This window comes from Pogona vitticeps, chromosome 5, assembly GCF_051106095.1.
Source record: "Pogona vitticeps strain Pit_001003342236 chromosome 5, PviZW2.1, whole genome shotgun sequence".
Classification (NCBI taxonomy): domain Eukaryota; kingdom Metazoa; phylum Chordata; class Lepidosauria; order Squamata; family Agamidae; genus Pogona; species Pogona vitticeps.
Window position 1 is genome coordinate 4542510 of NC_135787.1, and position 26240 is coordinate 4568749.

At 44.5% G+C, this 26240-nt stretch overlaps 1 protein-coding gene across 16 annotated transcripts in view; it reads left to right on the forward strand.

Annotated features, from left to right (window-relative positions):
- The window catches only part of SLC4A11 (solute carrier family 4 member 11), a 195605-nt gene that overhangs the window by 109329 nt on the left and 60036 nt on the right, over positions 1-26240 (forward strand). For 9 of the 16 annotated variants that reach the window (XM_073002135.2, XM_073002130.2, XM_073002132.2 and 6 more), the window contains exons 3-4: positions 3602-3754; positions 25031-25077. In XM_073002135.2, coding sequence (XP_072858236.2) covers positions 3602-3754; positions 25031-25077 — 200 coding nt within the window. The remainder of the gene's footprint in view (positions 1-3601; positions 3755-25030; positions 25078-26240) is intronic. The other 7 variants (XM_073002131.2, XM_073002137.2, XM_078394445.1 and 4 more) reach the window with 1 other exon arrangement.

Genomic DNA, 26240 nt, shown 5'->3' on the forward strand with positions numbered 1-26240 from the left:
TCGAAGTGCCACCAGACTCTTGATGAGCAGAAACAATGCTCTTTTGTCGTGGAAGGGATCACAGGGAAAAAAATTTCAGAGTCTGCAAGCTTTCAGCGTCTCCAGAAATCTTCTCCAGGTTTATTTTGGTACATAATTTGGGGATGGGGGATTAAGAAATTGGCTGGATGTATCAGCTGCGGTTCTTGTAGGCAGACAGACGTACATGATGGCAGTGGGGGACTGGGTGGAGAATAGAAGGGCCAGACCATCAGTTTATAGACTGTCACCTCTCTGTGCACGACTGCCTAGCTGTGACCCTTACACACACACGAGCACCTACCTGGGGATCTTTCCATCAGCTTAACAAACTGGCACACAAGACCTTCTGGTTTTGAGTTAAAGCAACAGCAACCGCTTTTTCTTTCTGTGTGTGAAGTATTGAGGGTGGTCTGATAACGTTAAAAAATAAAGGATTTCATTTCCTCCTGTCCTCGAGATGGCCAGTCCCATATGAACAGAATGCTACCACTTGTTTTCCAACCATGTCTGCTCCTTCCCCAGCCAAGGACCGCTTTGTCCTTTCAAACCCATTGGGAGCTTGAAGGCTGCCTTGTTTATCTTGGATGTTCTCCGAATGAAAAAGCTTGCAAACCTGGTATTAGGGCCAACACGCGTTTGCAAGCTTACGGCTTACTGCTGGGTGTCTAGATGTAAACCAATAATTTCAGGTCATGAAAAGGTTCCAATGAGTCTCCTAATTAACTGCAACGGGTGGTTTTCTAGATGTGCTGCTTCATCCCCCATTTCATCCTTTGGTCAGTGTCCTCGTTGTGTTGGGGGGTGTCTCAACATCGCTGCTGATTGATAAGTGTGAAAATCCCCTTTGGAACTTGGTGGTTCTGGTGGTTCTTTCTGTTCATGTTCTTAGAGAAGATCTGGCTCAGTTGCTTCAAAGGTGCACGGAGAGCAACTGGAGGTGGCTTGCTATCTACCTTCCCTGGCTTGCCCACAGGATCTGGAGGTTGTGGTAGGTTCAAGTGGCCCTCCAGCTGTTTTGGATGAATCTTCCTTGCCACAGATCATGTGGGTTAAAACTTATGGGTGGCGTAGCCCAAAGCTCCTTGGCAGAATGATGGGATTCACTATGCCAAGATTCTCACGTCTGTTGCTTCCAAATATAGAAGTTATGCAGAGGATGTGAAAGTAACTTTTTGGACATTAGCTGCTTGGAATCCCCAGCCCGCGTGTAGAGAATAGTCTTTAAACTTGTGTTTAGCTGTTCTTGGCTAATAAACCCCATGAGTTTTTCTCATCCATGAATTAATCAAACTTTTCCTTCTCCCCCCACCCTTTAAAACCCATGATCAGCTGAAGGCTGTCGTCAAGACCTTTCGCACTAATGAGTTCCATGTCCTAAACAGGCATTGCATTGAGTAATTTGGGCAAGGTAGAATATTTAAATGAAGCCTTGCAGCGAAGCTGCATAATTGATGAAAATGTGTTCAGAACATGGCTGGAAGACAACAGGATGTAACCATCAACTTTTAAAAGAAAGCTTTGTTCGTGTATATGTTTTGCCTCTCCCGAAGCTACCTCATGGGACTTAGCTTGTCTCAGAAAACTATCTTCCGACTTACTTAATGTTCTGAAAAGTACTGTGGTTATGGTGAAATGTGTGTAGCCATCCTTCAGTCTCGAGACACTATGTTAACATGCTCTGTATAGAGGTCTAGGAACAACATCTATTGTGACTGAGAAGGCCAATTCGAGAGTGACCATCCCTTCCATACTGGAGACAAATACAATCTGTCTCCTGTCCAACTCCCTGATTTGACTGCTTTCGGGACTGCCTCTTTGCCTCGGCCTGCTGGACAAGGGTCTCTTCAAATTGGGAGAGGCCATGCTGCACTGCCTGCTTCCAGGGTGAACGTTCAGAGGTCAAGGTTTCCCATCTGTTGAGGTCTATTCCTAAGGCCTTCAGATCCCACTTGCAGATATCCTTGTATTGCAGCTGTGGTCTCCCTCTGGGGCGATTTCCCTGCACTAATTCTCCATACAGGAGATCTTTTGGAATCCGACCATCAGCCATTCTCACAACATGCCCAACCCAACGTAGATGTCACTGTTTCAGTAATGTACACATGCTAAAACTTCCAGCTTGTTCTAGGACTGCTGTGTTTGGAACTTTGTCCTGCCAGGTGATACCAAAAATGTGTCGTAGGCAACGCATATGGAACGTGTTCAGCTTCCTCTCCTGCCGTTCATGAAGGGTCCAGGACTCACTGCAGTACAGGAGTGTGCTCAGGACACAGGCTCTATAGACCTGGATCTTGGTATATGCTGTCAGCTTTTTATTAAGCCACACTCTTTTTGTGAGTCTAGAGAACATGGTGGCTGTTTTGCCGTTGTGTTTATCCAGCTCGCCATCCAGGGAGAGAGTGTCAGAGATCCTTGAGCCAAGGTACATGAAATGTACCTTGTATGGTGAAATATAAAGAACATAAAGGCGGACAAGGTAAAGCTTAGGTTGATCAACTGGAGGATATAGTCTGCCCATCATTTATTCCTGTTCCTTGATCAATTGAGTTGGTCCTGAATACAAGGCTGTTCAAGAAGAGGAAGGCATGAACTGAAATGTTCATTGCTAACTAAAGGTGCATCAGAATAGAGCTGGAAATAATGGGTTACACAAGGATGCCATTAAATATGGCATCTCCATTGTAAAATCCATCATCTAGGACACTTGTTTGAGAATGAAAGATATCTTGTTGAGCTATCCTGCCAGGGATTGATGGTGGCACAGCGGTCTGGTAGGGAATCTTGTGACCTGGTTATGCTGTGGAACAGCTACTCCACATTTCTGAAAAGACAAGGGAAATATGTGTAATATTTGGTTCTCATACATATTGCTAGAAGACACTTGTGTAGTAGAGGCACATAGGCTTTGCACCTGAACCAAATGCTCTTGGTGCTTGGCTGCTGTTGTGTTTGCAGGTCTCTGAAAATACAAAATTGTGTTGGCTTAGACAAAGGATGCTGTTGAGCATGTGTGCTGTAACACACCTTAACTATTCTTCTTGTTTTTAAATAGCATTCCTAACTCTCTTTGTCCTCAAGAGGATTTTTTTTTAAAAAAACTGCATATTGGCATGTCTTTAAACCAGAGTGGTTTTGATTTAAATCAAGTTTCTTTGCAAATCTGATTTTTTGACCCTTTAGAAAACAATTAAAAATAAATAAATAAATCATGATTTAAATCCATTAGATTTCAAAACCGCATTGATTTTTATAAGGCCTGTCTTAAAAACCCCTTTTCTTTGCGTCCATGTCTTGCAAAATAAAGGATGATGTGAATGGCCCACGACAGCTCTCTGTAGAACTCTTCGTCTTTCTTCCATTCTTTCCAGTGTTTCATTTTGCTTAAGTCAGAGAGTCCTTTGACATGTCTGAAGAATAGGTTGGTGACCTGCCTGTAGCGAAAGACACAGCCCACAGAGAACAAAGCAGCCATTTTGTTCCGCCACCAGGAACAGCTTAATAAGACTATTTTTTTCCCCTTGGTTTTCTTGACTCGCGTTGCAGCATTGAGCCTAGAATGAAACTCGCTCTTCTGTTGCAGGCTACCTTAAATGCGATACGGACGATGGCTGCGAGAACAAAGAAGAAGCTGGAGGAGAGGAGCTCTTTGACACTGTAAATTCCTCCATCGTATCTGGAGACAGCATCAGGTTCTTTGTGAATGTCAACTTGGATGTCCAACAGAACGTTACTGGTAAGGCGGCCAACGGCTTCGTAGATGGCCTTGAATCCTCTGTGTGTCTTTCTTGCAACAGCCGCTTGCAGGCTTGCTGAGGTGGGCTTGATTTAAATGAAAAATTTCAGTTTTGAAAATTTAAATCATGCTTTGAGTCATGATTTACAAAAAGCTATGGTTGAAATGGTTAATAAAAATCAACCGGATTTTGGAAAAAAAAAATCAATATTTTTATCCACCTTTGTGGTTATAGAGCTCTAGCGTTCACCCCAGAGAATGGTGCACATCAAATGTGATTATTTTATGTCCATGCAGAGACATGTGGTACACCTCTCTATGTTTGCACAGAAATTAACTATTCTGCCTTTGGAATGAGATTTGTTCCTTCCTGAGCTTTCACCATTTGGTGTCCACCAGAGTCAGGGTTGGCTGGGGGTTCAGGAACTGTAAGCCTACATCTGGAGCAGGTTGGGGAAAGTTTGTGAGCTATGTAGGATTTCAACAATCTGAGCTACAGATCATTAGCAGCAGAGTAAAACTCCTTGCCAGCAGGTCCTTTACCTTGTGAGAGTTTGCAAACTCTTTTGATCTTCACAGATCAAATGGTGGGGGGGGAAAAGTTTAAATGGGCCCTTGAATTATTGATCTGATTTGTCATAATTTCTTACGCATCTAACAAGACTCTACTTGGCCCCTGAAAACACAAGCCAATTTGTATTGTATCTCTGTTGGAAGAGTCTAAAATTAGGTTTCTCTCTGAAAAGCTGAGCCACATGTACCTGTGTGTGTGAAGATAAGATTTGTACGGTACAGCTGATTACGTAAAAACAGAAGGCAAAACAGGCACAAAAAAAAAGGATTAGAGTAATTTTTATGGAACACAACATTTCTCAAAACATTCCACTTGCGTCTGTATGTAGATTGCCTACTTTAGTTAAGGAACAGGTCCCTGAGCTGCTGCTGGGGACCTGTTCCATAAAAGCCACACATTTACTTACTTACTTACCCCAGAGTAGCGGCCAGGCTACTTCCTACTCTGGGCGATTTACAGTCCAGGCCTCGACATAAACTAAAACTCAATCACGACATCAGATAAAACATGCAACAAAATCTCCTCCCAAGCTATTATACCTCATATAATAAATCCTACAATAAGATAAAAGATGGCAGCAAAACCGTAGAAGTCAGCCTAGAACAGACCTTAGGTCATCAAAAAGATGCAGAGGCCAAAATTAAACAGGCAGGAGAGTATGAGAAGCCCCCGAATAAAGAGCCGGGTCTTTACTTTTTTCTAGAAGTTAAAGATGGAACTACAACTCCCAGTGGCCACCCTGGCTATAGAATTCTGGGAGAGGTGGTGGAAAAAAGTTGCTTTTCTGACTCTTATCTGACACCTCTGGACCTTGTCTGAATTTTTGTGCTTTGGAGGTGGATGTAGAGGGTTTCTGCTCACACAGATATATAGCCATGCCATATATATGTTGAGGCACACGGCATGCATTTTAGTGTTCTGACAAACCCAGTGGGCCCAGCCTATCCTATTGGCACAGTTCCTGTTTTCTGGGCATTTCCCCGGCCCAACTGCATTGTACCAGCATCTTATGCAGCAGCGCTCCTGAATGTTCCCCCTTCCTCACAATCACCTGAAATTAGCTTTGCTTCTCAAGGGAAATCCACTGCTGTGTTTCTTCCCTGAGAAGGACTGCTCCATTTCTAAATTCTTTCCAGATCGCTCCCAACTGTCCCACATTGACACTGGGGGAATAATATATACCCAGTCTTCAACACTTAGAAAGCCATCCAGATCAGTCTTGTTTGGACTTCTTGGGATCTGAGATGGTTGGCTTTTATTTAGAGGTGTGAAGATTTTTGGTTGTGGTGGGTTTTTCGGGCTCTTTGGCCATGAAGGTTGTTCTTCCTAACGTTTCGACAGTCTCTGTGGCCAGCATCTTCAGAGGACAGCACTCTGTGCTCAGGTGTAGTATACCCCCAAACAAACTACACCAGAGCACAGAGTGCTGTCCTCTGAAAACGGCCAAAGAGCCCGAAAAACCCATAACAACCATTAGACCCCGGCCGTGAAAGCCTTTGTGAATACTGTGAAGATTTTTGTTTTTGGACTACAACTCCCATAATTCTTGTGGAGCTGTCCTCCAGAATCCCAACTCTGCACCCTTCTAATTTAGACACACAAGATGAGGGCTTCGCACGCTCTTCAAAGCACATCGTCCTCCAGCTAAACTATATGTGCTGTAGATATGAAATTTTCATTCTGCGTCTTGAGATGCATACATAGACATTGGGGTAAAGGGAGTGTCGGAGGAAAGTGGGTGATGGGTGAAGGGAACTGATTCAAGAAAAGATGGGTAGGGACTAAATTTAGCCCATTACAATTTGGGGACCGGGGTGGGTGTAAGAATTGCAGAACGTCTGCAACGTATTGTTCGTCTTTGCTCTCCCCAACATCTTGTTTTTCTGTTCGTGCCATTGATCGTAGCATTACTCACCTCTTGGCTATTTGCAGTGCTTGCCCTTCTGAATGCCATTGTTCAGTTCTAGAGAAAACACCCCGCCAAAATGAATAGAGGCTCCCGGTATCTCGCTGGAAGCCATTTCCCCTGCTACTTTTAGAAGCTCCAAGGGAAGAGCCTCCCCCTGTGTAAAGTTTACAAAAATATATATAGTGAATAGCGCATAGAAAACGATGGCTCACTATTAGGAAGGTGGCATAGATCCACCTGGAAGAGGGTCCAGGTGTTCAACATATTTTTCCCTTAACTAGACCATAAGCTTTGGTGGACGCCACCCACTTCGTTGGATGCAAAGGGGTTGCCTCTTTTTAGGGAGTCATGAGATCTTTTTGGTTGATTTCGCTGTAATAGAGTTAATGTTGCTATCCCCTCCCACAGATTCCTTCATAACCAGGGTGGCTATGGAATTTTGGAATTTTAACAGGTTGGAGCCTCCCCCCCCCCCAAAAAAAAAACAATGTGTCTAACATCTCATTCTATTCACATTGCTTTTCAGTCTCAACATTAAAGAGTTGCTGTGTAGAAAGCAGACGAGTTAATTTTCAAAAGCAGTGTATTTGGAATTAATTGGCGCACAGAGGGCATTGAAATGTTAGGGTTGCCTCCTTCTGAATGTACCCATTAGGGCACTTCACAGTGCTCTGAAGCTAACAATAAACTGACTCTTGGAATAGATTCTAGGAGCTAGTTAGTGATCACAACATTGCTCATTTTGGTCGCTGCCTCGTTCACATGGTTTCTCAATGAGGAGGCACGTTGTAACCCTACGTTGCCCGTCAGCTTTGTCCTATGCAATGACGCAAGTAAGGGCTTTTGTCCGTGAGGGCAATGGAAAGAGCTGGACATGTTCACTTAGGAGGGTTGGAAGGAAGGATGGGATCATGGCATTTTCTTGGAAGCCTTTTGAAATGTTTTCTGGCTCATGTTGTCCCTCCTTGATTGCTGAACCTACATCTGCAAGCGGGATCTGAAGGCCTTAGGAATGGACCTCAACAGATGGGAAACCTTGATGTCTGAGTGCTCAGCCTGGAGGCAGGCGGTGCATCACGGCCTCTCCCAATTTGAAGAGACCCTTGTCCAGCAGGCTGAGACCAAGAAGCAGTCCCGAAAGTTGCAAAACCAGGGAGCTAGACGGGCTACAGCTTGTATTTGTCTTCAGTGTGTGGAAGGGATGGTCACTCTCGAATTGGCCTTCTCAGCCACACTAGATGTTGTTCCAAGTCCTCCATACAGAGCATGTTACCATAGTCTCTCAAGACTGAAGGATGTGTTTGTGTTTAGTCGTTTAGTCGTGTCCGACTCTTCGTGACCCCATGGACCAGAGCACGCCAGGCCCTCCTGTCTTCTACTGCCTCCCGGAGTTGTGTCAGGTTCATGTTGGTTGCTTCGCAGACACTGTCCAGCCATCTCATCCTCGGTCGTCCCCTTCTCCTCTTGCCATCACACCTTCCTAACATCAAGGTTTTTTCCAAGGACTCTTTTCTTCTCATGAGATGGCCAAAGTACTGGAGCCTCAGCTTCAGGATCTGTCCTTCCAGTGAGCACTCAGGGTTGATTTCCTTTAGAACTGATAGGTTTGTTCTCTTTGCAGTCCAGGGGATTCTCAAGAGCCTCCTCCAGCACCACAATTCAAAGGCATCAATTCTTCGGCGGTCTGCTTTCTTTATGGTCCAGCTCTCACTTCCATACATCACGACAGGAAAAACCATAGCTTTGACTATTCGGACTTTTGTTGGCAAGGTGATGTCTCTGCTTTTCAAGATGCTGTCAAGATTTGTCATCGCTTTCCTCCCAAGAAGAAGGCGCCTTTTAATTTCAGGGCTGCTGTCTCCATCTGCAGTGATCATGGAGCCCAGGAAGATAAAATTTGACACTGCCTCCATATCTTCCCCTTCTATTTCCCAGGAGGTGATGGGACCAGTGGCCATGATCTTAGTTTTTTTGATGTTGAGTTTCAGACCATTTTTTGCACTCTCCTCTTTCACTCTCATTACAAGGTTCTTTAATTCCTCCTCACTTTCTGCCATCAGAGTGGTATCATCTGCATATCGGAGGTTGTTGATATTTCTTCCGGCAATCTTAATTCCGGCTTGGGTTTCTTCCAGTCCAGCCTTCCGCATGATGTATTCTGCATATAAGTTAAATAAGCTGGGGGACAATATACAGCCTTGCCGTACTCCTTTCCCAATTTTGAACCACTCAGTTGTTCCATGACCAGTTCTGACTGTTGCTTCCTGTCCCACATATAGGTTTCTCAGGAGACAGATAAAGTGGTCAGGCACTCCCATTTCTTTAAGAACTTGCCATAGTTTGTTGTGGTCCACACAGTCAAAGGCTTTCGCATAGTCAATGAAGCAGAAGTAGATATTTTTCTGGAACTCTCTGGCTTTCTCCATAATCCAGCGCAAGTTAGCAATTTGGTCTCGAGTTCCTCTGCCTCTTCGGAATCCAGCTTGTACTTCTGGGAGTTCTCGGTCCACATACTGCTGAAGCCTACCTTGCAGGATTTTGAGCATAACCTTGCTAGCGTGCGAAATGAGTGCAATTGTTCGGTAGTTGGAGCATTCTTTGGCACTGCCTTTCTTTGGGATTGGGATGTAGACTGATCTTTTCCAATCCTCTGGCCACTGTTGGGTTTTCCAAACTTGCTGGCATATTGAATGTAGCACCTTAACAGCATCATCTTTCAAGATTTTAAATAGTTCAACTGGGATGCCATCACCTCCACTGGCCTTGTTGTTAGCCAGGCTTTCTAAGGCCCACTTGACTTCGCTCTCCAGGATGTCTGGCTCAAGGTCAGCAACTACATTGTCTGGGTTGTCCGGGATATCCAAATCTTTCTGATATAATTCCTCTGTGTATTCTTGCCACCTCTTCTTGACGTCTTCTGCTTCTGTTAGGTCCCTCCCATTTTTGTCTTTTATCATGTTCATCTTTGCGCAAAATGTTCCTCTAATATCTCCAATTTTCCTGAAGAGCTCTCTGGTCTTTCCTTTTCTGTTATCTTCCTCTATTTCTTTGCATTGTTCATTTAAGAAGGCCCTCTTGTCTCTCCTTGCTATTCTTTGGAAGTCTGCATTCAATTTTCTGTAACTTTCCCTATCTCCCTTGCATTTTGTTTCCCTTCTCCTCTCTGCTATTTCTAAGGCCTCGTTGGACAGCCACTTTGCTTTCTTGCATTTCCTTTTCTTTGGGATGGTTTTCGTTGCTGCCTCCTGGACAATGTTACGAGCCTCTATCCAAAGTTCTTCAGGCACTCTGTCCACCAAATCTAGTTCCTTAAATCTGTTCTTTACTTCCACTGTGTATTCATAAGGGATTTGGTTTAGATTATACCTGAGTGGCCCAGTGGTTTTTCCTACTCTCTTCAGTCTAAGCTTGAATTTTGCTATGAGAAGCTGATGATCAGAACCGCAGTCAGCTCCAGGTCTTGTTTTTGCTGACTGTATAGAGCTTCTCCATCTTTGGCTGCAGAGAATATAATCAATCTGATTTCGATATTGCCCATCTGGTGATTTCCATGTATAGAGTCGCCTCTTGTGTTGTTGGAAAAGAGTGTTTGTGATGACCAGCTTATTCTCTTGACAAAACTCTATTAGCCTTTGTCCTGCTTCGTTCTGAACTCCAAGGCCAAACTTCCCTGTTGTTCCTTTTATCTCTTGGCTCCCTACTTTAGCATTCCAGTCCCCTAGAATGAGAAGAACATCTTTCTTTGGTGTCAGTTCTAGAAGGTGTTGTAAATCTTCATAGAATTGTTCAATTTCAGTCTCCTCAGCAATGCTGGTTGGTGCATAAACTTGGATTATTGTGATGTTGAATGGTCTGCCTTGGATTCGTATTGACATCATTCTATCATTTTTGAGATTATATCCCATTACAGCTTTTCCCACTCTTTTGTTGACTATGAGGGCTACTCCATTCCTTCTACGGGATTCTTGCCCACAGTAGTAGATATGATAATCATCTGAGCTGAATTCGCCCATTCCTGTCCATTTTAGTTCACTGATGCCCAGGATGTCGATGTTTATTCTTGCCATCTCCTGTTTGACCACCTCCAGCTTCCCAACGTTCATAGATCTTACATTCCAGGTTCCTATGCAGTATTTTTCTTTACAGCATTGGACTTTCCTTTCACTTCCAGGCACGTCCACAGCTGAGCGTCCTTTCGGCTTTGGCCCAACCACTTCATTAGCTCTGGAGCTACTTGTACTTGTCCTCCACTCTTCCTCAGTAGCATGTTGGACGCCTTCCGACCTGAGGGGCCCATCTTCCAGCGTCATATCTTTTAGCCTTTTGTTTCTGATCATGGGGTGTTCTTGGCAAAGATACTGGAGTGGCTTGCCATTTCCTACTCCAGGTGGATTGCGTTTAGTCGGAACTCTCCACTATGTCCTGTCCGTCTTGGGTGTCCCTGCACGGCATAGCCCATAGCTTCTCTGAGTTACTCAAGCCCCTTCGCCACGACAAGGCAGCAATCCATGAAGGGGATTGAAGGATGCCTACACTATATTCAGAAAACTTGACTGGTCTGAAATCAGCTCTTAATTTTACATCCCATATACTAGAACTCCAGCTGCTGTGATCCTTGTTACTTGAATGTTGGCCTATCCATTGGAAAGATGTCTATTTTCCACAGATTGCAGACTTTGCTTCATTCTGTTTACTTATTTGTTTGTGTGATTTGAATGCCACCTTTCTCCCGATAAGGAGAGACCCAAGGCATCTCACCATATTAAAAGGAATAGAATTGAAAACATCATGTTAAATATTTTTTTAAAAAAAACACTAAACTATATACTAAACTATATACAATTGAATAATTAAAAGCAAGTAAACATTAAAACCATCTTAATTCTCAGAAGGTGTTCAGGGACGGGATCAATGAGAGCTAAAAGTCTGCTTGAAGAAATAGGTGCTCAGCTGTCAGCGGAAGAGTAAAAGGATAAGAACACAAAAGATAAAGGGATATTAACACTAAAAGCTTCTTCGGGTCTGTTTCTTGATCTCCTCATGACATATTTTCCCCAGCTGGGTGATGAGAGTTCACTTTCTTTTCTTACTTCCAAGTCCTCCCTGAAAATGGCTTTAAAAAGGCAGATGGGTGGGAAGGGAGTCCTTAATTTAGGCAGATAAATGGTTTTGAATGTATGTATGTATGTATGTATGTATGTATGTATGTATGTATGTATGTACGTACGTACGTACAGTGGTGCCTTGCTTGACAAGGATAATTTGTTCCATTGAAATCGCTGTTAAGCGAAATCCTCGTCAAGCGAAACGAAAAAGCCCATTGAAATGCATTGAAAACCAGTTCAATGCGTTCCAATGGGCTAAATACCTCAGCGTCCAGCGAAGGTCTTCCAAAGGGCAGCCATTTTCGGTGCCTGTAAAGCGAGGAATCCGTCCTAAAACACAGCGGGGAGCCATTTTGCAAAGCGGGCGGCCATTTTAGAGCTGCCGATCAGCTGTTTTAAAATTGTCATCTAGCGAAAAATTGGTTCTCGAACCAGGGAACTGATCATTGTTAAGCAATTTTTCCCTATAGGAACATCGTTTTGCGATTGCAAAAGCGATAGCAAAAACTTCATTGTCAAGTGGTTTCGTTATTTAACGAGGTAATCGTTAAGCGAGGCACCACTGTATGTATGTATGTACGACATACATACATACATACATACATACATACATACATACATACATACATACATACATACATACATACATACATACATACATACATACATACATACATACATACATACATACATACATACATACATACATACATACATACATGGCCTTATAATATTCCTGCCAATGTTTTGTATGTATTTACCGTTTCCCCAAAAATAAGACCTAACCTGGAAATAAGCCCTAGTATGATTTTTCAGGATGCTGGTCATAAAAGCCCTACCCCAAAAATAAGCCCTATTTAAGTGAAACCCCGCCCACCACCCTTGTGCAGCAACCAGAAGAAGAGGACAGGACTGTAAAATAAAACTTCCCCTGAAAATAAGCCCTAATGTCTTTTTTGGAGCAAAAATTAATATGACCGTCTTATTTTCGGGGAAACACAGTACATGCATACATACATGACCTTATAGGATTCCAGCCAATGTTTTTGAAACAAGACAGTGTAAAACCCCCCAAAAAGGACCCGTGAGATATAACCTTTTTATACCTCCCGATTGTGTGGCAACCCACTAATCTGGATGGTGACCCAAAGAAAAACATTCATGCTGTCTATCTTTTATTTATGGCATTCATACCCTGTCTTTCCAATAAAAAAATAACACTCATCTCTAAAACCTAAGAGAACTGTACTGTTCCTAAAAGCAAGGCTACGCAATGGCCTTATGGACATCTTCCAACTGGATTTTGAAACTTAATAAAAGCATATAAAGTGTACTGTATAAGCGAAGGCTTTCATGGCTGGGATCTAATGGTTGTTGTGGGTTTTTCGGGCTCTTTGAACACGGCCAAAGAACCTGAAAAACACACAACAAGTACTTTTACAAACCCAGGGGCGGAAGACCTATGGGCCTTTGAATGACCGTGGACTCCGACTCCCATCATTCTCAGCTAGTGGCCAAGAATAATGGGAATTGTAGTCTTAACAGCATATGGAGGGCTGCAGACTATGGCGTTTAAAGTACTTGTTTCCTATATATTTCAAGCATCATCCTCTCGATTGTTAATCTTCACCTAGCTAAGAGAATGCCGTGCCTTTATAAGAGGGGGGTTGTTATCAGGCTTCAGGGTCTGAAAGGAACCCCAATTTTTGCAGAATTGGAGAGCCTTGGGGGGGCACGAGAGGGGGGGGAGACCAACTTTATGGGCTTCACATTCTGGATGGCTTTAAATTCTCACTCATTGTTAAGGGGAAAACAGGAAATGGACTGGAGGGAAGACGGACCGGACTGTCCCACCACACGGCCGTCTTTTCTCGACAAGTCCCCTTTGTCCTCTCAGGTGACCAGGTCCTGGGTTCTCTCCTTTTTCCTGTTGTCTAAATTTATCGGCTGAATACCTTCAGGCGGGACTTTTATTGGATTGATTCAGTTCTGGGTGCAGAGCAAAAAGCGGTTTCGGTCAGAGAGACAGGCAGGGCGGTTATTATTAGGGTTCATATTAGCCCTTGTAAACTGCCGTCCGCTCTGTTATTGGCTTCTCAGGACAGCTAAATAATGAGCAGTCAGCAAAATTGAGACTTTTTCTTCCCGTCGCCTCTTCCTCTCTTTTTAATTTTGTAATTTTGTTTAATAACACCTTTTGTGTAGTTTTAAACAATGTGGAGACAGGAGAGTAAAGCTAAGAACAGTCTGCTATTGTTTCGTTCCTTTGTCTGGGAAAATGTCATTTGAAATTGTTCTGGGGAGGGCATGGCTCTAGTAAGTTGAGGTACTGCTCTTCCTTAATTATTAACTGTACAAGCTTTTAACTACATAATCTAGAAGAAAGATCATTTTAAAAAATGAGCCAAATATGAAGGTGAACCGTCCTCAGAGTCAGAGCTGCTTCATCAGAGCTTCCTGTAAGTGCGTACTGGAGTAGATCTGGGATCCCTCTAGTTTGGCATCCCGTTGGCCAAACCAACCAGGTCAAGGGCCTCTTGGGAAGGCATCAACACAACCGTCAACACACCATCTACACAACCAAGTCAAGATGGGGCACATAAAGGACTAAAAGCAACACTTAATCCTGGCTATGTTACTGAGCCTATTGCCAAATGGTGAATCAACACCGTTGGATTCTATAGTGAACGCCATAGATTCAAGTCAGAATTTGGGAAGGTTACTCTTTTTGGACTACAACTCCCAGTATCCCTCCCAAGTGGGGAAAGGCTGCAATCTGAATCACTTTTCTCCCTACCCCTCTTTGAGGCAACATTGTTGTTACAAGGGGGTCCATGTGCTTCTCAGTCATAGTTGCCTTAGCAAGGTCTTCAAAGTAGGTGAGATGTTCAAGAAGGGGCTCGATCATCTGACTCGACAGCAGTACCTTGTGCCACTCGAATCTCCACCCCTGGCAACAATCCTCGCCATGTGCCAAGCTGAAAGAACGTGATCTGAGCCAGTTTGCTTTAAAGTTTGCCTTGTCTGATGAAGGAGCCTTGTGATCCTGAAAGTCTGCATAATTGGAAGGACAGCAAATCTCGTCTCCTGTGGAAGGGAGTTCCACAAGCTGACAGCAGTTACCGAAAAGGCCTGCTCTCTTTTATCTCCCTCAAAAGTGCCTCTGACAGTGATGGGGTGGAGAAAGGGACCTTCTTGAAGATTTGTCTTACCAACCTGGGGAGGCTTCTGTTGGGAAACCGGTCCTTCTGATCCTCAGAAGTTGCTTCGTGGGTCATAATCAGCGCTTTGAACTGGGCCTAGAAACAAACTGGTAGACTGTAAAGCTGTTGCAATGCAGGAGTGGGGTACTCTCTGGGGTAGAGTCACAATGCTGGGGTGCATCAGATCCGTTGTCGTACTTTTCTAACAGTTAAGAATTTTCCACCCTGATATTCAGTCTCAATCTGGCCCATTGTTGGGTGTCCTGTACTCTGTGAGGATTGAGAACGGATCCTGCCCTTCCTCCGTACGGCAGCCTTTCAAGTCTTTGAAAAGAGCTATCCTATCTACGTATCTGGTTCTTTCTAACTTTGGTCTCTGTCCACTTTCATTGTGCCAACTCGTGTTTTCCTCGTGGCAGCCATTCCTTCGTGTGCCAGACTTTAAAGGAGGCTGAAAGCCTGTGTCCGAAGGGGAAAAAAAAAACTGGCCAGGAAGAAAGTCTGAGGGTTTTTGTGGTTTTTTGTTTTGTTTTGTTTTGTTTTGCTTTACATCTCCCTTTTCTTAATGGTCACCAATTTGGTGAAAAGCCAGTTGGACGGCAGGATGTGTCTTTGTTAACGCTAATAATGGGGCAGAGATTTACACTTCTGCATACAAGCGCCAGTTTATAAGTGTTGTTCCACCCTCGACACAATAGATCGTTCCTAGATACGAAGTCAACAGTTTCCTGAAAGACACGCCAGACGCATGCAGACACACACGCAAACGGCCGGGGGCGGACGGACTAGCAAAACAGAGTTTTCCGAATCCTGCCCAGGCCCCTGCTGAGTTCGTTTGTTTAAAGGGGGCACGGGGGGCGCAAGGAGAAAAACCCACTTGGGTGGCGCCAAGGAATTCCAGCGAGGACTCGGTCCAGAGACGAGGGGTCTGGGATTGAATGGGTATCATTCCACACACAATAGATGCATTTCCTCGCATTAGTACCAAAGCCCTTTTTATGTCGCCAGGCACAATGCTCGACTCCACGAACTCCCGTCTGATAAATCCTGTTTTAGAAACCTGATGTCAGGATGGGAGATTGGCCACTTCGAGCTTCCTAGAGCTTGAGTGGAAAATAGATGTGCCCCCAACCCCTTTGTGTTGAGCGTCGGCTTGACCTCTGTCCAGGCCTCCCGGTGTTCGGACTGCGCTCTCTCTCTCTCTCTCTCTCTCTATGTGGTATAATAGAACCCAAATGGAAAGGGGAAAAGCATCCTTTATTTACAGAATTTATTCCTGGACTCAAGGGCTGAGAGAACCCTGAATGAGTAGGGGGAAAGTGGGATGTGATAATCAGTCAATTTTATTTTAGTTGTTGATATTCGATTATGTGGCCTTCATGTTTCACTGAGTTGTGATGGTTTTTTTCTTCTTCTCCTAAAAAAATTCATGTGTGTTCATTATTCTTTCTTTCCCTCGTGCTTGTTTTTCTGCACATGGGTCTTCGCATACACATAAATTATACATAATCCCTTGGAATAAAATGTTATGCCTATGTGTGTTCAAGTCTGCCCAGACTTCCAGTGACCCTAATAATGTTTTCAAGGTCAGTGAGATATTTAAGGAGTACAGTGGTGCCTCACTTAACGAGTGCCTCGCTCAACAATGAATTCGCATAACGATGGCCTTTGCTGGAAATTTTGCCGCCTCACCTAATGATGTTTCCTATGGGGGATTTTCGCATAACGATGTTTGGGACCTTGCTTCACTTAACGATGACAGTTTTAGGTCCCCTGTTTCGCTTAACTTTTTTTTGACAGCCCTGTTTCGCTATTTTAAAAATATTCTAAAATGTTTAAAAAATGTTTAAAATGCTTGGAATTGTTAGTGCACCTAATAAAACCTTCATTAAAGTAATTTAGCTTCATTCTGAGTCTTTTTGAATTTTTGGTGATTTTTTTTCACCATTGAAATGTATTGAATAGGCTCCTATTGGAATGGATTAACCAGTTTTCAATGCATTCCTATGGGAAATGGTGTTTCGCTTAACGATGTTTTCACATAACGATGTTTTTAATGGAACCAATTAACATTGTTATGTGAGGCACCACTGTAGTTTTACCAGTTCCACACATCCCGGTGAGTTTCCATGTCTGAGCAGGGATTCGGACCCAGGTTTCCATCTGCCACATGGACGCACAGGTTTTGTGCTCATTGCTGAAATACATTGACAGCCTTGGAAAAACAGCTGCCTCTGGGGCCAGATGGGCTTCACCCCATTGACTGTCTCAAAATGTGTGAATCTGATGTTGTTAAAATTGCTCCCTTAGACTGGGAAAGACAATGGGAGGTTCTGGCTTTGTGTTTCAAGAAAAGCTGTGTTCAGAAGAACTCTGCGTGTTGTCTGGGCCATGAAGCTATCACAAGGGTCCTGTACAGTCTGATCAGAGGTGCTTCATCCTAACATGTCTGCCCCAAATGCTAGAAGTAAGATCAAGCCGTGACTTCACAGTGCTCAACGCAGCTCTCCGGCAGCTTTAAAAGATTAAAACTCTGAGTTTGACAGTATTCTGTCCTTCCCAGTTTAATCACCCTCCAGATGTTTCTTTGCTGGTCAAGGATGGTATCTAGCACATCTGTAGGGTGATGAATTCAGGAAACATGATTTATTTATATTGATATTTATTTATTTGGTTATCAAGTATTGTAATGAAGTAAGCCACCTTAAGGAGAAAGGTGGGGTAAAAGAGGTAGGTACCATGTATAAGATGCCCCCCCCCACTTTTCTAATTCAAAATTAAGAAATCTAAGTGGGGCTTAGCATGTGTAGGGGGAAAGGGATCAAAGCGCTGCAGGATCGCTTTGATCCCTGCTTTCCCCTCCACTTGTTTTTGTTCTCTCCTCAGCTTACTTCCGTGTATAAGACGACCCTCAATTTTTAGTCTAAAGATTTTAGAGAAAAGTATAGCCTTATACGCGGAAAAATACGGTAGGTAGGTGGGAGCCAGCTTGGCCTCCCTTGGGAGGGAGCAGGCTCCTAAGTGACATGTTCCCTGAGAGAACTTGGACCCAAACCATTGAAGGGTTTATAAGTTAAAACCCAGCACTGTGACTTCTGCCTGAACACGGATCGGCAGCCAGTGGAGCTGCTGTAACAGTGGGGTACGCTGATCCCTGTAACCAGCCCCAGACAGCAATCTGGCTGCCACATTGTCAGTGTCATGTATTTTTCCAAGATTGAAAGCACAGAGGGAACATGGCTCTTTTCTTTATAGATCAGGAGGAACATGCCAGCTGTTTGGAAGAAGGGGCACAGTGTAGCAGCCAAATAAAAATACGCTTCTTCTTCGTGGTCTCTGTGAATGCACACAATTGGGATATTACTGCACCTCAGAAATTTGTAGAGCTTAAAAACATGTGATTAGTGGCCCCCGTGGAGCGCATGCTCCACCCACCAGAGACCTCCTCAGTTCCTTTTAGCTGCCGCTCAGGTCAGTCCTTTCGACGAGCTAGAGCCACCACTTTCCCTTTTGAAAGCCTTGTTCCTTCGTGCCTCACAGCCGTTTTTACTTTATTTGGCGTTTCCTCATGAGTTCTTCCTCTTTATCTTACTTCCCCCGTTTTCTCCTTTCCTTCTCAATCTTATTTCCCCCCCCTTCCCTCTCTTCGTCATTTTCCCCCTGCTTCTTTTTTGAAGGACCCTCCGGCTCCTTCAAGTGGTGTGTGCTCTGCACTCACAAAATCCCGCTCTCCGACTGGCATGATGGTTGCTTTTTGTGCCTAGGAGAACATCAAACCCGTAACTGCAGAGTTATGGGTTTAACGAAACAAAACTAACTAAACCGGCATTCAAATTAAGATTACAGTGTCTCAGATCTCACCTTTGGGAGACATCTCTTCATCTATCCGCTCCACAGATGGAATCAAGCTCTCCACCGGCTTCTCGGCAAGACCCGCCTCGCTCAATCTCGAGTCCAGCCACACCTTCTCCGAAGTTAAAAGACCATTCTAAGTCTTTGAGACCGTAGCTGACACCGAAGCATCCAAAATCGAAGGACCCATCTAAATCAAAAAGTGACAAGACTAAGATAAAGAAACCAAGAAAATCTTCACAACCTACTCACCCAGATCCACCTCAGACGGCCATACCATCGCCGATCTTAGAAGAATCTTCACGAGAAGCTCCGGAGACTGTCTTGGATGTAGGCGACGTCTCATCTCCGCCCCTAGGCCAGCCCATTGCTTCGGCTGATAGCCTCTCTCCGAGTATCAGCCCCTCAGTGGCGGATGTCCCATCTAGCCTGGCCTCGGCCCATTCCATCAGGGCGGGCAGTATCTCCACCAATCTCTGAGCTTGACTATCCGTTGAGATCGCCCGCTCGTAAACGAGCAAAAAACAGATACCTTTCTCCTGTGGAATATGAACCAACATGTGGAGAATATGTATGTTATAGAGAACCCTCCCAATACCATTGGAGAGATAACTACCGAGACCCGTACCACGTACGCTATGAGACATATTCCCATGGAGATGAGATTGAGGAGCCCCTTTATTATGATGAGCCTAAATGTGTAAGATATGCCATCGCATATCCACCCACATGTTCTCCATCACCCTCCCCGTCTCCACCTCGATATCGACATCATGCCCGACCTTCCAGAAGCACAGTTTTATCGACAAATACCTCGACCTGTCAAACCAGCCTTGAGATACCACCCCGAATATGTCGACCACCCACCGGCTAAATGGTCTAAACCTTCCGCGACACCAGGACGCTCGATACCGACTACATCTCAACCTCGGAGTCGACATCATCCCTCATCCGTTCAAGCCACTACTACTTACACAGATCCACCACCCCCTCCGTCTGAGTCTGATCCACTTTCCTCTCAACAGCCTCCGACCTAGAAGCCCTTACCACAAAAACCACGATTCCGTTCCCCTTCAGCAACATCTTCTGCCTCAGATCATACTCCTTCTTTGATTGCTTCTCAAGAATCTTCCCACTCCAAACTCTGATGTGGCAAAAAAAACCACCCACCGTCCCCTTCAGAGGACTTACTTTACTTTGTATAGCCAAATGGTTCTATGAATGGCTAAATCTTTAGAGCTTGCGGTAGAAGAACCTCTGCCTCAAAAGCAAGATTTAGTCTTTGATGATATAAATCAAGATAAAGTGTCTCTGTTAAATCTTGCCTTTATTCCAGCAATGCTTGATCTCGTAAAAGATTGTATTGGACTTTCATTTAAACCAACCATTAATCTTACCTTCACTTTTTTCATCTCCCCAAACTAATGCTGAGCGCATGCTCCATATACTCGACGTCAGGTGCTCCTTAGCTTTTTACCTTGACAGGACTCGATCTCTTAGAAAAACTCCATGACTTTTCATATGTTTTCATGGCCCTCATAAGGGCTCAGCACTATCCTCACAAACTCTGTCTAGGTGGATTGTCCAGACAATCACTCTGACTTATGAGTTATCGGGCAAATCAGCTCCAGATGCTCTTCGCGCACACTCCGCCAGAGCTCTTTCGACTTCAACTGCCTTTCAACGTGGCCTTGACCTTTCTCACGTCTGCCGTGCTGCCACTTCATCCACCCCATCGACCTTTGCCTCGTATTACGGGATAGATGTTCGAGCAAAGAGTGATGCAGCCTTCGGCCAAGCTGTCCTGACCTCCTTACTTCAGTGACGTCCCACCTACTGGTAAGTGAGCTTGCTAGTCACCCATTAGTGTGCATTCACGGAGACCACGAAGAAGAAAAAGAGGTTACCTACCTGTAACCAGGGTTCTTTGAGTGGTCCTCTGTGAACCTGCACATCCTGCCCGTCCTCCCCGCTGTTCGTCACTTGTCGCCTACAATTACCTCTGACAGTGGTGGACTTTTGGGAACTGAGAAGGTCTCAGACGGGCAGAGCATGCACTCCACGGGGGACCGTCCCACTAATCACATGTTTTTGAGCTCTAGAAACTTCTGAGAGGTTCTGTGCAGGCACAGTAATAACCCAATTGTGTGGATTCACAGAGGGCCACTTGAAGAACTATGGTTACAGGTAGGTAACCTCTTTCTTCCGAGCTTCAGAAGGGTCAGTTTTTCCATTTCACTGCCTGCGGACAAGTTAAGAGAGCAGCGGTCCATCCGGGTGATGTTGTGAGGCAGGGCAGCTGCTACAGCTTTGATGAAAAATCAAAAGGCTCCATTCTTTTAGGGAACTGGTAAGGGCAACAGGACTGGCTTTTTAGCAGATGTGTTTTGGAGAAGCTCAGCTGGGGTCTCAAAAGGACGGCAGAATGTTTTTGAATTTTCCTACCTACTTAAAGAAAGAACAAAGAATAGGCTACCTGATGCCATGACACCTAAGTTCAGCAGAATTTATTTCATAGAGTCCCCGCTCTTTTCTCCCTTATCTTTCCTCCCACTGCTTGGTTGAATCATAGAATCCTAGAAAAGTGAAGTTGGAAGGGGCCTACAAGGCCATCAAGTCCAGCCCCCTGCTCAACACAGGAATACAATCAAAGCATATCTGCCAGGTGATGATCTTAAGTTTTTCATTACTGGCTCCAGGGCTGGAGCGCTCGCCATCTCACGAGGTAACCAGTTCCATTGTTGTACTGCTCTAACAGTTAGGAAGTTTTTTCCTGAGATTCAACCGAAATCTGGTTTCCCTTAACTTGAGCCCGTTGTTGCATGTTCTGCACTCTGGGATGACCAAGAACAGATCCTGCCCCTCCTCTGTCTGACAGTGTCTAAAACAGATTGAAACGAAATTGTCCTTTGTTTCAGAGCCTGGAATTTCGGAGAAAGAAGAGATCTGGTAGTAGACAGAGGCAACGGTATTTGTTACCTGGCAGTGGGTTTGAATGTTCTCATCAGCATAACTGCTGAAAGGTGCAGAGTAGCAATAACTCCAGAACCATCCAAAACTACCTGTTTTGGTCCTTTATTGTTGGTAATGCCCTGATGCAGACCTCCTCGGGCATATAGCCATCGATTGCTTTTGCACGGTTATGCACAAAGATTCTTTTTCATCTGCCAAAAACTGCCTGCAGGCGTGGAGGGCCATGGCTCTAACGTCATTCAGTTGGTAGATTTGCTGTGTGATTCACTTTGAACTTTACACAGTCTAGTTAAAAGTGCCGAAACCTGCCCACCCACCCCCCTCCTGCAAAATAGGTCCAGCCCCTTGAATTGTTCATTTAAAGATGGGAATCCTATCCAAAAGGAATGCAGTGTCCCTGCTAATACTGGACCTGCCAGCGGTGGGTGAATGGGGGCTGGGCTGGATTTAGAAAGTAGATAAAGTTCCCCACTAGTCCAGATCTTTTTTTGGGGAGGGGGTCTTCTCTTTTTTTTATTTAAGTCTTATTACCTTCACCAGCAAAGAGAAAAGTCAAATTTGCATGGGATGGTCTGGAGCTGAATGACCTAGCAACTGCTTTGCATTTTGTTGGCACAGGATTCAAACTATGGAGGTGGCAGGTAAGACTTGGAAAACGTTTCCTGAAACCCTGGAGATACGCCAGAAATCTGTCCTGACATACAGCGGCTTCCTCTGGTTTTCATGCTCTTTATGTCAGTTTCACTCACTTAGAGCTGGTCCCGTTAACTTCATGAGATGAAACCTTGATTGCCTGATCTTCTAGTTCGGCTCGTGTCATGCTCGTCAAAACATTTTGATCCAGCGATGAATCAAAACCGAGCTGGTACAATTTGACCTCTTGTGTGTGTGTGTGTTTAGTCGTTTAGTCGTGTCCGGCTCTTCGTGACCCCATGGACCAGAGCACGCCAGGCCCTCCTGTCTTCTACTGCCTCCCGGAGTTGGGTCAAATTCGTGTTGGTTGCTTCGATGACCCTGTCCAGCCATCTCATCCTCGGTCGTCCCCTTCTCCTCTTGCCATCACACCTTCCTAACATCAAGGTTTTTTCCAAGGACTCTTTTCTTCTCATGAGATGGCCAAAGTACTGGAGCCTCAGCTTCAGGATCTGTCCTTCCAGTGAGCACTCAGGGTTGATTTTCTTTAGAACTGATAGGTTTGTTCTCCTTGCAGTTCAGGGGACTCTCAAGAGTCTCCTCCAGCACCACAATTCAAAGGCATCAATTCTTCGGCGGTCTGCTTTCTTTATGGTCCAGCTCTCACTTCCATACATCACGACAGGAAAAACCATAGCTTTGACTATTCGGACTTTTGTTGGCAAGGTGATGTCTCTGCTTTTCAAGATGCTGTCAAGATTTGTCATCGCTTTCCTCCCAAGACCTCTTAAAGACCCGGTATTTGCTGTACAAACGCCATCGTGTCCAAGCTGTCTATAAATGCCATGCCCAAGTCAGCATATAATTACACTTGTAGGATGGGCAACCTGCCATTTAAATGATGAGAAAGCAGCTTTTCGCGCCCTAGCGCGGTCCGTCTAGAGTTTTCTTGTGTAGTAGTAGCAGCCCAATTATTTTCAGAAGTGTTTCTCCCCAATGGTCACGGGCACATATATGTTCGTTTTATTGCAAGAAGGGAGAGGGGACAAGGTAGAGTAAGCCGTACTGCCACCCTTAATGAATTTTATTGAGCATTTGTTAGGCCCGCATGAGACAAGCTTGCTGCATTTCTGCCTAAAATTCCTAGGAATATATGCACAAACCCAGAGAAGGTTTTCTTGCTTTAAATAAACAAAGAGGCTTGAGTTGTCGTTTTCTGCTGTCAGTTCATCTCCAACTCTTTTGAATGAGAGATCTCCAGTATATCATGCCCTCAGCCAACCCTGTTTGGCTCTTGCAGACTGGAGCCTGTGGGTTTCCATAGGAAGTCAGTCCACTTTGTATTTGATCTTCTTCTCCTGCTACCTTCCACCTTTCCCAGCATGATCGTCTTTTCCAGGAAATCCCGCCTTCTCGTGATGTGTTCAAAGTAGAATATCCTCAGCTTCACAGTTTTGGCCTCCAGAGATTGTTCAGGCTGGATTTGATCTAGGACCCCCCTCGTTTGTCTTGCTAGCAGTCCAGGGTATCTGCAAAGCTCTTGCTCAGCACTACATTTCAAATGAATCTGTTTTTCCCCCCATTAGCTTTCTTTACTGTACAGTTTTCACACTCAAACATGGTGATTGGAAATACAAGAGTGTAGATGATCCTGGTCTCCAGTGACGCATCCTTACACTTGAGTGGAGTAAAAACAATGCTTATTTTTGAGAAAGTAGTGATGTGCTGTGCTTCTTAAAGATAGACACAGCCAACAAGAAGACTACAGATATAGGTTTGCCTCAATCTAAGGAGTTATTAGAAATTATGTTCTGCTAAAAATGCAAAAGAACCCAATGGTGTGAAGGAGCAGGTTCTAGAGTGGTGTAGACCAGTGGTCCCCAACCTTGGGCCTCCAGATGTTCTTGGACTTCAGCTCCGAGAAATTCTGGCCAGCAGAGGTGATGGTGAAGACTTCTGGGAGTTGTAGTCCAAGAAGATCTGGAGGCTCAAGGTTGGAGACCACTGATGTAGACAGTCTGAAGAAGAAGGAGGTCCCCATCAGAAGTCATCATCTTCCCCAAGATAGCTGTGGGATTCAGATTCACCTTACACACATCATCTTTGGATTATTTGTTGGGGTTGTAATTTTTTATTTTTGTTTATGATTGTTATTTACTATAGGGTTTTTTCTTTGGATTTCGAGGGGTGGTCCAAGATAGCTTATATTTACTGTATAATCACCCAGAATAGTGCATGTTACTTAGTAGGGCAGTATAAAGATGGATGGATGGATGGACGAATGAATGAATGAACAGATGGATGGATGGACGAATGAATGAATGAATGAACGGACGGACGGACGGATGGATGGATGGATGAGTCAGTGGATGGATGGATGGATGGGATGGATGGGTCAGTGGATGGATGGATGGATGTTCTGTGTTGTCAAGTCAGAACCAACTTATAGTGACCCTGATAGAGCTTTCAAGGTAAGTGAGATATTTAAGGAGTGGTTTTACTCCAGTGAGTTTCCGTGGCTGGGTGGGGATTCGGACCCTGGTCTCCAGAGTCCTAGAAATATAGACTGAATCAGGGTTGTATGTGTCTTATAACAAACCTTATAAGGTGGTATGTTTCCAGTCTGTGGCCCCCTTCAAATGTGCCAGCCCCCTTGACAATGGCTGAGCTAGAGATTAAAGTAAAACCTGAGGCTCAAGAATGCTTCTAGAATGCTCTTTCAGAACTAACTAGAAAATACTGCTTGTTTATATACACAGGTGCACTCCAGATTTGTGAAATGTAGCTTTGTTATCCCGTAGGTGGCAGATTTTTAAAAAAATTAAAACAGCAACTCCTTGCAAGTAAGGTGTGTTATCTGTCCTGGTTATCCTCGGTACCCCTGCTTTGGACCTCTGCCTCCGTTTGAAATGAGATGGTGTGTGTGTGTTAAACACAGAAGCCCATCAGGCGATAGTTCAGCAGCTGGTTCTTTATTCCTATTACCTCTTGCCTTACTGCAGTTGTAACTCTTTCCTTTCCTTTTAGCAGAAAGTGAGAGCGCTGGCTGCGTTTTATTACACACATCAAGAAAAGTAAGTACCACTACGTGTTGTTTTCTTTTCCGTTAGTAAATTTGATTCTGCAAAGACATTTTGCAGAAAATGAGCTTATTTTGTCAACTTCTGTGCAGGGTAGATGGACTGAGTGTTATCGTCCTGCGTTGAAGTCTCTTTTTTTACTTAAATTTCTGAAGTTATCCATTGTGGCCTATGTGAGGAGGTGACTATGTATGTGGTGAAGCCCAGGACACGACAGAATTACCTCCAGATCCCATGGAGAGAACAGGAGAGAAGGTTATTCTGGGAAAGTATTTCTTCCCTTCAGTGGTTTGTGCCAGTTTGTTTATCCGGCTCACAGGTGTTTTGTGGTTTTGCACCCCACTCCCTCCGGTGGGCACCAACTCTGAGTGGACACTCACCAGAGAGGGTGAAGCACCAAACAGTGTAATACCTGTGAGACCGGTGAACAAACCAGCAAGAATTGCCGAACCAGTGGTGCGTGCCCATCTCTAAGTGCACTGGACAGTCATGCCATAAGATTTAGTTTAGCCGGCTGTTAGAAACAGAAAGCACGAGAGTGTGTTAGTAACACTTTTCCTTCAAAGCTTCTTTCCAAAGCCGTCAGACTGGCAAATGAAGCCCACGTGCCCTTCCTAGTGGCCAGCTCCAGAGCAAAGCAAGCTGGGATATGAGAAAAGGCTCGTGCGATGACCATCAGAGGTCTGCTTAAAGCAGCCCCACTTCCAATGCCATGCTGCTTGCTGTTTTATCTTGTTCCAGCCATTATTATCGCTCTCGAGTCAAGAGCACTCAAGCTACATCCTGACAGGTCTATACTGGAAGAGCAGATCTTTCTTTATGGGTCCCTATAGCCTCGCTCTACTAACCTTTGCCCTCTTAAGCCTGCCATGAATAATGCAGTGATTGCCGTATACTGATTGTCAAGGAAAGTTAAATTTCCTCTTTTGCAAAGGCTGGTGCCAGCTTTCCAGTCTGGCAAATTAGAAGCTGGTTTTTCCTAAATGTTTTCTGCTGAAACGCTCCCACGTAGCCCTTGTTATGGAATCGGAGAATGCCTTTGATATATAATGTTTTAATGTATTAATGTTTCCCAAACCCTTCCTTCCATCACCGGTCATGGCAGTAATGCACAAAGAATGTGCAAAATCCCATTCATACATCCCCTTGAGTGGCAT